The 13706-nt window shown below is 36.9% G+C and overlaps 1 protein-coding gene across 30 annotated transcripts in view; it reads right to left on the bottom strand.

Annotated features, from left to right (window-relative positions):
• Positions 1-3875: 3875 nt before the first annotated feature.
• camta1b (calmodulin binding transcription activator 1b) overlaps positions 3876-13706 on the bottom strand; it is a 694205-nt gene continuing 684374 nt past the window's right edge. For 11 of the 30 annotated variants that reach the window (XM_073917042.1, XM_073917031.1, XM_073917037.1 and 8 more), the window contains 3 exons: positions 11804-11878; positions 11448-11478; positions 3876-6042 (listed from right to left, as the gene is read on the bottom strand). In XM_073917042.1, coding sequence (XP_073773143.1) covers positions 6010-6042; positions 11448-11478; positions 11804-11878 — 139 coding nt within the window. In that variant the 3' untranslated portion in view covers positions 3876-6009. The remainder of the gene's footprint in view (positions 6043-11447; positions 11479-11803; positions 11879-13706) is intronic. The other 19 variants (XM_073917057.1, XM_073917051.1, XM_073917058.1 and 16 more) reach the window with 4 other exon arrangements.

Here is a 13706-nt window from a genome sequence, read left to right as displayed (position 1 = left end):
TATATATATATATATATATATATATATATATATATCAGAATTCATTATATATGTAAGTCAGAATTATTAGCCCCTCTGAATTATTAGACCCCGTTTATTTTTCCCCCAATTTCTGTTGAGAAGATTTTTTCAACAAATTTCTAATCATAATAGTTTTAATAACTCTTTACTAATAACTGATTTATTTTATCTTTGTTATGATTTGACATGACAGTATATATTATTTGACTAGATTTTTTTCAAGACACTTCTATACAGCTTAAAGAGACATTTAAAGGCTTAACTAGGTTAATGGTAACTAGGTTAGGGTAATTTGGCAAGTTATTGTATAACGATGGTTTGTTCTGTAGTCTATCGAGAGAGAAAAAATAATTAATAATAATTTTGTCCTTAAAATGCAAATGAGATTTTCTCCGGAAGAAAAAATATTATCAGACATACTGTGAAAATTTCCTTGCTCTTTTAAACATAATTTGGGAAATATTTAAGAAAGGGAATTATATATATATATATATATATATATATATATATATATATATATATATATATATATATATATATATATATATATATATATATATATATATATATATATACTGCAACATTGTTGAACATTGAGTACACCCCATTTTGAAAATTAATATTTTTATCCATTTCTCAGTAAATATATGCATCGTATTTTGGTGCATTTAAACAAAACAGATTCATTAAACGGATATATTTATTAATTTAATATATTTGAGTCACCAAACATATTTATAAATTGAAAGATAGCACAACTAAATTCAAGCAAAATATTGCAAAAATAAATTACAACCTATAAAATTTCAACTAAATTTCTAAAAATGTTTTGCTTCTTTTGATGTTTCCTCTTTTTAAAAAATTGTATTTAATATTTTTCTATAAATTTGAATGTACTATTTATTGGAGTGTTATCGTAAGTTATTTTGTTAGATAAGCTCCACACTTGGCTTCAGTACTGACTAAACTAATGATTATGCACAAATATAATATTTTAGCTTCCTATTAAAAATATGAATTTAAAAGAGAGATTTATGCGGGGTGTACTCATATATGCTGAGCACTGTATATATATATATATATATATATATATATATATATATATATATATATATATATATATATATATATATATCTTATATAAATTATCTTTAAAGGCTGTTCTTCTGCTTCATATACTTAAAATATAATTATATATATTTTTTAATTACTGTATTAGTCAATATTAAAAGTATATGAAGCAGAAGAATAGCCTTTAAAGATAATATTGCTTTTTTAAGAAAGAAAAAAAAATCACACAAAAAAGACAGCGTGAGCAACATTTCTCTTTTAAGGTTTTATTTTACAGCAGAAATTATATAAAGCATTCAGAAAACATTTTCCATATTTTAAGGGCAATTCAAAATGTTTTGCATGGCTTCAGCAGCTGAATATTTATTTTTATTTTTTTTAAAACATATCCAACAATTCAGTGATGCTCTCACATGCACAGTTACAAAACTGCAACAAAAAGAAACCAAAGGAAACAAACCAAAAACTCACAAGAAGGACAGAAAGAGGGAGACGGCCGAGAAAACAACATGAGGCAAAACTCATCAGAGGAGGAGAGGAGAGTACGAGGAGCACAAAGCAGGAATGAAGGAGGAGAGAGAGAGAGAGAGAGAGAGAGAGAGAGAGAGAGAGAGAGAGAGAGAGAGAGGGAGAGCGAGAGAGAGAGAGAGAGAGAGAGAGAGAGAGAGAGAGCGAGAGAGAGAGGGAGGAAAAACAGAGGTCTAATACTAGCTTCACATGCAGAGTGTTGAAAGCCCACTGCCCTGTAAGAAATATGGGCTCATATTTTATCTTTTTTTTACTATCTTCATTTTAAAATGATGAAAACGTGCATTAGGGCTGGGAAATATGAAATCAATGTCCACAGACCACTGAACACCTCTCTCTGTGTACCTGTAATTGCATAAGAGGAAGTGAACTAAGCATGTCCCAATGTCTGTTTTTTTTCTATTTTTCTTTATATTTTATGTTTGACATATCCGTATTCTTTCAACCTAAAGAGCTCAGCTAAAAACAAAGTGTTTATTGCTCTGTACTTGTAAGTGAAAAGCTTATAATCGGGTGGTTTTTGCGGTTCAGTTTAAGCCTAAAACCTGCATTTCCGGAGTTCCAAACAGAGGATTTTATAGGACATCGTACAAACTTCCAACTGCACCAATACTAGTGTTTTCCTCTCATTCGGCTAAAACCTCCACGCGTGCTCATCGGTGTTCATACGTCGAGATATAGCACATTTATACACACACACATACGCACGCGCACGTGCGCGCGCAAAACACACCAGGACTCGGAGAGGAAATTCAACTGGGATGGTGAGCTGTACAAAGTGCATATTATTTCTCTTCTCTGACACAAAAATACGGAAAGCATGATCCGGTCGACGTAAAAGATGCACGCATACTGAGCTGTTTCATTAGAGGACTGGATCTCCCGCCTTTTCTGAAGGTATTTGGCGCTGAGGTATACTTATCATGCATTCCCAATCCCACGGGGATGTGGTAATACTACTAAATGAGCGATGATACCTGCACGAACGATGATACCTGCTCAGATTTGGAAATAATGGTCGTAAAAACTCTATAAACACACGCGGTCTAGCCTATAATATCCTGTAACCCGAGTCACAGTCATGTCTCCGAAAGCTGTGGTTTGTAAAGAAGCGAATGGAAGTATACACACCCCCAGTGGTTTCTCCTGTTGATTCTGAGTTGAACCCGGAGACTTTGAACCTAACCTACTCTAGTCTCCGTGTGAAACACCCTCTCCCTGTTTTAGCACCCTGAGTAAAAAACTACATAAGGGAGGCAGATTTGTTCTTCTGTTCCCGTACGAATGACCCAAACAGAAAGTTACTGAGATACATATACCTGGAGATCCATAAACAGTTTTCCTGGCGAGTTCGGATGATTTCCTGAAGTTTAACGACAGAAGAATAGCATTGGGATGGAGAAGGTGGACACCTTTATGAGGAGTTGTGCTCTGACTTGAATCTAGCAATGGTTTTCCGGATGAAATTATTATATAATGTGCCAACTTTCATGTCCTACTTTCCTGGCCCAGTTTAGATATGACATGGGAAAGAACACAAAACGAAAGAAATAATGAAAGCATGCATGCATAATGTGCAAAAACATTAGTCATAACTGGAGACATGAAGTGAAGTCAATAAATAGGCGACAAAACCAATATGGCAGGTGCTTCATGTTCAAGTTTAAGGGGAAAAAAACAAACCTGGGCTTCGTTTATTTTAGTGCTGTATACCATCAAAAAAAGAGCAGTCGACTTTAGGAATCAAACACTCCTGATATTGGTTGAATATTTTAGGCACTTTCTATAATAACACTGAGTCTCTGAGTGGGGAATAGATAGTAAAACTATATAATTATTCAGCACCACATTCTTTCCATGTCCTTTTATTTAATATATCTTAATAGGCAAAATGTGCTGGTGTAAGTTTAAATGATGCCTCCTGTCAGCTGAAATCACTTTGGAAATTTAGGGGGAAGGTTAGTCTCGAATTTCTTTCTGAGAAATTGTGAAAGATATTCACGAATGTGCTGTGAAAAGAGCAACAAAAAGAGGACAAATCAATATGAATGTGCGTGACTCAACAATGGGGTTTTGAATGTCGGTAGCAGCCCCCCGAGAAATGAAAATAAAGCTATGAATAAGAATAATATGAGCGCATGGCAGTCGTAGAAATGTATGTTTTAAGCGATACGATATGCTTGAACCTCTTTGAATGTGATATTTTTTAGCATGTGTATGGGAATCGCCTGCTTGAAATAACCAATCACAACCCTCACGTCAACATCATGTTTAATATGACATGACCTACTTTTAACCTCCATTGTTTAATACTGAGGAGACGATTAAATGTGAGAATATTCCTAGTCATGTTAAACAAGACAACAACAAAAAAAACCTGTGGACACATTTCATCCTCTGTTGGGTGTATGAGTGATGTTTGTCGTTCAATAGACTCGTCGTTCTCAAAAGGAGTAGCTTATAGTAGTATTCATATGACTGGTCACCATTTGTAGAAGAAGAACTAAAGAAAATAATTCTCTCTAACCCTGAAAAATAATAATAATCCAGTTGTGTCTGACGGATTTGTTTGGCTCTTCTGCTAAATCTACGGTTTTATCGTGATTCATGTCATGCTTTAGAGAACGCTCTGCGTAAGAACATTTCCAACAAAGTCTTATAGTGAAGTTGTTCGACTCGTATTACAGACCGTTGCCACTACATTTTTATCTTTACATTATGTTCAATGTCTTAAAGTTTCATGCACATGGCTCCTTCTTCGCAACCGATATTTACAGTATTTACAAACAATACAACCGTACATCTTGGGCGCTCAAAGAAAACTATACAATATATTTTTTTGTTCGTCTCTTAATGTGTTATAATCCAATTTATGAATAAAATACTATATATTCTTAAATACAATCCTCTTCGGAAAAAGTTTCTGGCTATCAATGCTCCTTCACCCATCTTCGATATATATACAGAGACCACTCAATAGTCAAAAATATGGATTTTTTTGTTGTTTTTTTTGTTGAAGCTTCTGTATAGGGACCCTTCAAAAAGTCAAGAAGTCAAGGCAATGTTCTGTGAATCTCCTTGGGAAAGCCTGTGGTGGCTTTCTGGAGCTGTTGGAAATCACGAACAGTAACAATGAAGAAACGTATCACAACACGCACACACACACGCACGCGCACACATTAATGGAAGATAACCTTTGCAAATATACGTTTGGCGCTGTGGCACAATTCACATAAAAAAAGTCAGTTTTTAAAACAAAAAGGATCGACGATCCTTCACACAATTAAAATAAAACGCTTAAGCAAAACCCAGTAATACTACTAAAATAAATAACAGAACTATACAAAAATAATAGTCTTTATAATAATATTCTCAGAAAACAAACAGGCAACATAGGACTAGGCTAGTTTGATGGTGCCACAATATCACCAATATGAATGAATGAGTGAAAATAAAACACAAAACATTTACGTCAGCATGCAGGAGCGTTTCGCTCAAACACATGCACTGTATCCAGATTCAATTCAACAAACACGGGACACACAAAGTCAGGCCAGCAAAAATGACATTAAGAAAAGGACCCATAAGAAAGTCGAAAACAGTGCACACGAAACAGGTAACCCAGAGGGCTTTGCTTCAATCCCACAAGATGTCGTCAGAAGTCCCCTATAACCCCCGTAAAGACAAAGGTAAGACACTGATATTTCAAACCCAGCATTTTTTTTTTTGCCCTGACCCCATCTACATTCATATGAAGGCTTCCCTTTGAATGAACCGACAGCATTTGTCAAAAACAAAGATTTGTGGAGAATGAGAGACTGATTTCAAATACTCGGCATGCATATGGTCACTGAAATGAGGCCTTTTTTTGGTTTACATTTTACATTAGGTTTTGTTCTTTTTTTTGTTTGTTCCAAACTGATTGCTGTGTTTTTCCTTTCAAAATATAAAAATGTAATCTGAAGCGGCTTCCAGCATGACGTTTTTCTGATTTCCATCTGTTCATGTCGCGTGATATTTTACAAGCGTCGTCAGAATAAAAAGCCTCTGCTCCTTGGTCTTCGTTCGTTTTTTTTTTTCCTTTTTTTTCTTATAATCTAAAGAAAAAAAATCTATGAAGAGTGCAAAAATGCCATGAAGATAATGTCATATTTCCCCAATAGTCTTGATTTCAGTTCCCCCGTAGCGAGAAAATACACAATGCAGAATCAGTTACAATGCTGCTAGAGTTCAACCGCCGCACGTCCGATGACACGCTCCGCTTCTTGAAGAATTTTTGCTTTTTTTTCCTCCTCTAAAGTGTTCGTCTCTTGTAAAAACGCAGTTGAAGTGGAAGAGAAAGGGTCTGCTCGGAGATGTTACATTGCGACGGGGCTCTTTGCGGCGTTCTCATGTTCCTTGGCCTTTTTCAATTCTTTCGCCCTAAAAACAGAGCAAAAACAGAGTTTTACATAATTACTTGAGGATTTCACAAACATTCAGGGCCCTCACATGAATCACAGATCATTAGCAAATAAACCTGCTATTTTCATTTCTTTCTCCTCACTGGAATCAGCGAAGAACAACAAATATGCCCTTACTATAAACCACAAAGACTTTTAAAACCTTGAGAAACACAATAAATGCTTTTCTTACTTTGAGTTTTTCTCTTGTTTCTAGTTTAAATGTTTAATAATTCTTCAAGCGATGATCCCAGCTAGCATTTTCTGTTTTTAATAGATGTCTAATAAATGTCTAAACATAGTCATCTTGGCTAAAACAAGGCTAAACTTGGGCTGTCAGGGAAAATCTCATAGACGTCTAAGAATAGGCCAAAACTAGACAAGTCATCAAATAAACAAATGAATGACTACACATTTAAAGTCTGTCTAATCTGTATATTTGATGACTAGTCTAGTTTTGGGCTATTCTTATTCTTAAATATATTAGACTTTCACTGACAGCCCAAGTTTAGCCTTGTTTTAGCCAAGCTGTCTACGTTTAGATGTCTATTAGAGGCAAAATTGTCATGCATACTTAAACTATACACATAACCCAAGACAGACTATTCAAGTACTTTTACATAAGACACAACTATATTGTGAAAGATATTGACTAAAGGATTTATTTAAGACTGATGAAAACAAGTAGTGCAACGTGATTTGTGGTACATTCACAAGTAAACATTGTTTTCCTTATTGAGTCCTGGTAAAGGCTGATTTCAACATCTGTGGCAAAGTGCGTGCGGATGATCCGGCGCAGCTTCCGCAGAGCTGCATACCTTTCGACGTAGCTGACGAAGATGTGCATCTCATAAAAAACGTAGCTACACTTCTGGACGACGTACAGCGCAAAAGCTGTGATTGTTCAGCATGTTATCGTTGACGAGAATGGGAGGCGCTAAAGGCTGATTTATACTTCTGCGTCAAGCGCACAAGTTTTCTCCGGCGCAGCTTACTCGTGGACACACAGCCCTTGCCGTGGCTGTCGGCGATGCTGACGGGCACCTCTCAAAAATTGTAACTGTAGCGCAAGCTCTGTGATTGGTCGGCGGAGGTGAGAGCTGGGCGAGCCTGATGGAGCGAGTGTTTACAAGTGGGTGTGTGTAGATAGAAACTGTTGTTTTGTGTTTACCTTATGATTAAAGTGGTTGCACGTCCGCCGGTTCCTGCCTCAAAATAAGCGAGTTTGAACCACTTGTACATTAAGGTAGCATTCAGAAAAACCAAAACACCAGCAAAGAAACTCGACACAGAGGAACATCAATACCTACTGCCAGCTAGTGTTTCTGAAGTGTTATTGCAGAGCAACGTAAATATCGCGCAGAAGTATGGTCGCAGAAGCAGAAGTATGCGCCGTTGGTCACGCCGATTGACGCCGAAGTATAAACCAGGCCTAATAGTGGCGGGAGAGTTAAACAAGCGATAAGTCCCATGGAGGAGCTCCAGATGGAAATTTCTGTTTTGTGTTTACGTTATTATTACGTCAAAGCTGTTGCATGTCCGCTGGTTCCCACCTCTGAATAAGCGAGATTTAGCTACTTCTACATTAATGTAACAGGTATTTCCCATGTAAACGAAACACTTGTGAAGAAAGTCGACACAGAGGAACATAAAAACTCCAGCTAGCGTTTCGGAAGTGTTATTGCAGAGCAACACAAACAGAACGCAGAAGTATAAATGGATGGCTATGGGCAAGGCATGCGCTGTGGGGTACGGCAATTGCTCGACACAGAAGTATAATTCAGCCTTATGGTGGGGTTTTAAAGGGGTGGTCCACTAGGATATCATGTTTTAAACTTTAGTTGATGTGTATGGAGCTGTGTGAACATAAACAACATCTCTGAATGTAAGACGCTCAAAGTTCAATGCAAAGGGAGACATTGGCTTTTACAGAGTTAGCTTAGCAAAGCCTACAGCAAGTTTGGGGACTACAAAAAAATACATCCGGCTGAATGAGATCACAAACCCGAAGGGGTGTGGACACAAAAGGCATTGTAATGTTATAGCAGAGAAAGCTAAAATGCCGGCACTGCAGTGTCTCTCTATGCAGCCTCTTTCCTTGCTTTCTATATCTCAAATAACAAACTCGAAAAAGATATGTGAACGTTTCATATCACTTACACATGCTTATAACCTGAATATATGTGAAAGACACTTGTTAGAATTTATTTTAGAGAGCAGGCCTGATGTTTAGCTGTGTCCGCTTCATTATCTGTCTGATTTAGGCTCAAACTGATACAGATAACAGCTACTCTGACTGACAGTATTTGCACAGCTAAGGCAAAGTGTGTGCTAGAGGAGGCATGATGCTTCCTGGGGACATGAAGCTGATCCGCGAATCACAGCACATTATGTTAGCTGACCAATCAGAGCCTCTTGAGGGCAGGCCTTTCAGAGGAATTAGAAAATATGAGTCATTTTCATGTTAGCTGAGTAGCTGTATATAATAACATTAAGATATATACAAAAAAAATAAAAAATTCTTCTCAGCTCTTCACTTCGTGATGCGGCTGTAAGTTGGAGGGCAGATTAAAATCCTGATGGCATCAAACTTGTTTGAAATGATCCGAGAGGCTCGATTTGTGTTAAAAATATCCAGAAAAGTATTAATGTTATATTTATATTCTACATACTACTAAAGCACAACAGCAGCCTGTTTACGTTCATTAGATATAATCAGGGCTGGAGTGGGACTTCTTTTCAGCCCTGGAGTTTCAAGCCATAGACCGGCCCACCTCAGTTCACAACGGACTATATTAAAATAAGGTCATTTCCAAATCAGTTTCTAATGACACTATCACGTCTTTTTCAAGAAAACAGCTGCTTTAGAACTTCAAATGTTCAACAACCTTACAGTTTTATATGTCTTAACAATAAAAATGAAAAAAAAAATGAAGGAATGATAGTTAATCCTCATCATTACCCTGCAGGCTACATTTTGCTCATGGGGCTGCGAGACAATAAATAAAAAGAGCGGAGCTGCGGCAAAATAATGAATAAAAAGAGTGAGGCTATGGTCAAATAAATAAATAAATGGGAAAAAAAAAGTGCGACTGCTGCTTTCTCTGTTGGCCATGCTGGAGAGAAAGAGTCTGCGCAAATTGAGCGCAGAGTGGGTGTCATCGACTGCAGCTTTTATCTGATTGGCTGAAAGGTACGAGCTGCCCTGCTTTTGGCAAGAAAGTCTCAAAAATACACACACACGTATCCAGGGGGAGTCGTACGTGAAAGAGGATTTGCACATTCTCATTAAGGATGAACTCGCAAGTTTTAAACATTCAAAACTTTTTGTACACTCTTATACATTTTGCAAATGGTGTTTTGCATTTGTGAAACGTATTTTATGAAAATGTATTTTTATTTTGTGCACGTGAAATTTTTTTGTGAATATAAATAAATATTTTACGCACGTGAATTTGATTTTATCCACGTGAATTTGGCTACGCATGTGTACATCGTGTCTTTTGCGTGAATTACTTTTGAGTCTTTTCTGACTCCATAGTCCATGGTGTATTTTTAAGGCTTGGTTGTGTTTATAAGATGCAAAGCATTGCGTGCTCATGCTTCACTTGTAAAATAATCATGTTTTTGTATATATCTTACTGTTAAAATATACAGCTACTCAGCTAACATGAAAACGACTCTTATTTCCTAATTCCTCTGAAAGGCTGCCCTCAAGAGGCTCTGATTGGTCAGCTAACATAATGTGCTGTGATTCGCGGATCGGCTCCACGTCCCCAGGAAGCATCATGCCTCCACTTGTATGTCCTTTGCCTCAGCTGTGTAAATACTCTCAGTCAGAGTAGCTGTTAGCCGTATCCGTTTAAGCCTGAAACAGAAAGAAAATAAAAACAGCACAGCTAAACCTCATGCATGATCTCTAAAATAAAACCTGTTAAGCGTCTTTCACATATATTTGGGTTATAAGCATGTGTAAGTAATATGAAAAGGTTGAAGCATCAGAATCGGTACGTGGTATCGGCTGATCACAATGACATGGAATAGATACTCGGTTTCAGCTGCAAAACTCCTGACCTTAGCATCTCTATTTTGGACTAGAAACAAGACAACAACTCTTAGAAAAGCATTTTTTGGAGTGTGGATACTAAAATCACACTTAAAAATGTCTGAATGTCACAAGTATTAAATAAAATATCAAAGCAAATGTCTTTTGTTCTAAAGAAACATAGCATATGCACACTTTTCGAGCAGAACTGAATGTTTCGGTTGTAATGTTCAGTTTAAACATGATGATTTGGAATATTTCTGATTGTCAAAACCTTATTTCACAAAGTGTAGTTGCTTAAATCAAAGCAAAAATTGTTCAGAAATGTGGTTCTTGCCCAACATTTGAGCACAGATGATATTTGGTTTGACATTTTGCATCTAATCCAATGGCATTCACACATTTTAAAAGTGTGATTTCAATCTTCGCATACTCTTTTTTTTATTGGCCACAACAAAATCTGTGGGAGAAATCATTTTCTTTGAATTCTACATTCTACATCTAGGAGTCAAAGCAAACACATGTCAATATAAAATATGAATAAAGTCCAAAAGTGAAGCATCAATTTTATCTCTAATGTTGAAACAATTCATAACCCTACAATTCATGCACAGTACATCACAACAATTTCTTAAATGTTTATATTAGTCAACATGTTATACTTCTACACATACTGAATACCCAACATACGACCCCTTCCACCCCACCAAACATGTTGTCGGCTCACAGTTTGACCCCTCCGTCCCGCCCTCAGCCCCCAAATCAAGCTTATATAAAAGCTGAAAGAGATGTATAAAACAGGCAGCCAGGCATTCAAGACATTTCTCTTCCATGGAGAAAGGTAGATGTTGTTTCAAGCATGCCCTGATAAAAGCAAGGCCTCCAGATCTTTAGCCATCATGCAATTGCCAAATGCACTACCCAGCAGTCCTTAGTGTTGTCATAAGCATCCTCATAACAAGAGAGATGGAAAAGACTTTTGGGAAGATAGAGGTATTGAGAAAGAGAGAAAGAAAGAGAGAGAGAGAGAGAGAGAGAGAGAGAGAGAGAGCTTTGTTAGTTTTGCCATTAATGCATCATCTGTATTTGCAGGTTAGTTGGATCTATAGTTCTCTCTCTCTCATATAAGGCTCAGTCAAACTCGGGCTCCGTCATGCATGCAGGCATAAAGCAATAGAGGAAATAAGATAAAAGAAAGGAGGGAAAGAAAGGACAGAATAAAGTCATAGGGAACAGCAGAGTCTGAAATCAAGGAACAAGATGAAAGAAAAAAAGAGAGACAGGGAGATAAAAGAGGAGAAATCGAGGGGAACGAGCTGATTTACTGAGGCTGCACTCACCCGTTTGAATAGTCTATGGTCCATCAAGGGGCTTTGCATAAACAGCAAAACAACACCAGACAGCTATTAGTACACACTGAGGTTTCGGTTGGGTTGGGGAAATGGGACCAAACACAATAGGGCTTTCTAGCAGAGCCATGAAAACACCAAGGTTTGTCCGGTGCCGACTCTTGATGTTCATGTTGGTGTAATTGAGAGATTTGGAAACGTGCCAATAACCTTTTTTTTACTGGAGAATGTTACAAATAATTCTTCTAAAATGTTAAAGTAAGCCATAGTTAAGCATGTGCATGCTAGAAGAATATCAGGGCCTTGGGATCACCTGGGCCTTGTGGAAGTTTTTGGCTTTGACATACCTGTGACGGCACCGCAGCAGAAAGCGCATGATTTTTCTGGCAGCCTGGTCTTGTCGCTTGGTCAGTAAACTGCTTCTAGAACAAAACAAACAGCATGAGTGGTTACGCATGAGTTAATGCGCACAAGTAAGTAAATCCTGATATTTCTGGACGATAAACGGTAAGCATGCATTTCTGCCTGTTCAAGCTAGCTGTTTAAAATGAGCAGAAACAACACAATTCTGGAAATTTCTTTGGTTAATTTCTTTGTTTTATGTTAGGTCCACTTAAATTTGTAAACCATTAAGTTAATTTAAGTGTTTTGGGTTGGGACAACGGAATTATGTTGGTCCATCTATCTGGTAAGGAGATTCGTGGTTTTCAGCATGCTTTGTGTGGGATGGAATTCATTAATGTTGACATTAAAAGTAATCGAAGGTGTTTAAAGTTAATATAAAGACTGGTTCGAGTTTAATCTTCACTTTAGTTTAAAGATTTAGAAGAGTTTCATGTAATGCGTTGAGTTTTGAGATAACCACCTTGCAGAAGCACCCATACTTTGGGTGTTGCAGTTTAAGTAGTAAAACTGCAGTTGTTGCTTTGCTCAGTGAGCAATAACTGTCCTAAAATGAGTTCTGAGGTCAGTCTTAGACTTCGAAATGTGCGACACAAAATAGACACATGATATTATCAGACCTTTGAGTTTAACTACACTCAAAAAAGATTACTGCTGTTTGTTCAAACTACCTGTTTAAAATGCGCTGAAACAACACAATTCTTTTTTTTTAAATTGTTAACAAAACATACAGGCTGAAATCAATTCAATTCCCCCCCCCCTTAGGTCTCTTGAAACTGGGCTTTACAATGAATAGAAGTTAACATAAAAACAAAAACAGAATACGGTATCAAATATCAATTGAAACAACACAATTCTTGTAAATTCTTTGGCTAATTTCTTTGTTTTATGTTTAGTCCACTTAAATTTGTAAACCATTAAGTTAATTTAAGTGTTTTGTGTTGGGACAATGGAATTGTGTTGGTCCATCTATCTGGTAAGGAGATTCGTAGTTTTCAGCATGCTTTGTGTGGGACTGATTTCATTAATATTGACATTAAAAGTTATCTTAGGTGTTTAAAGTTAATATAAAGACTGGTTCGAGTTCACAAGTTTAATCTTCACTTTAGTTGAAAGACTTAGAAGATTTGCATGTAATGCTTTGCGTTTTTGAGGTTACCACCTTGCAAAAGCACCCATACTTTAGGTGTTGCAGTTTAATTAGTAAAACTGCAGTTGTTGCTTTGCTCAGTGAGCAACAACTGTCCTAAAATGAGTTCTGAGATCAGTCTCAATCAACTGTATATGTAACTTTTAAATATGCTTAAAACGGCTCTTTTAGTTCATTTAGGAAAACTTCAAATAAAACTAAGAGACTCCGAAATGTACAACACATAATAGACACTTAATATTATCGGCCCTTTGACTTTAAGTTAAATACAAATACAAATGTATTTAAACATTTGTTGGATAAAATCATGTTGCATCAACTCAATTGCATTTAATTGTTTAAATATATATGTTTTTAGGTGCTAAACAGAACTGATTGGATGAAAATCCTACCCTCAATTAAATTGAGTTCATCCAATGAGTAATTTTGTGTGTGTGTGTGCTGGTGTACAGGCAGTGCTGTATGTTAGTTCAAAAAAGTAATTAATTACTAATTACGTTATTAAAATTAGAGCGACGCAGTGGCACAGTAGGTAGTACCTGTCGCCTCACAGCAAGAAGGTCGCTGGTTCTGGCCTCGGCTAGGTCAGTTTGCTTTTTTTTTGCGTGGGTTTCCTCCGGGTTCTCCGGTTTCCCCCACAGTCCAAAGACATGCGGTACAGGTGAATTGGGTAGGCTAAATTGTCCGTAGTGTATGAG

The sequence above is a fragment of the Danio rerio genome, chromosome 11 (genome assembly GCF_049306965.1).
Source record: "Danio rerio strain Tuebingen ecotype United States chromosome 11, GRCz12tu, whole genome shotgun sequence".
Lineage (NCBI taxonomy): Eukaryota > Metazoa > Chordata > Actinopteri > Cypriniformes > Danionidae > Danio > Danio rerio.
Note: the sequence above shows the minus strand (reverse complement) of the source record. Positions and strands in the feature narration are given on the sequence as shown.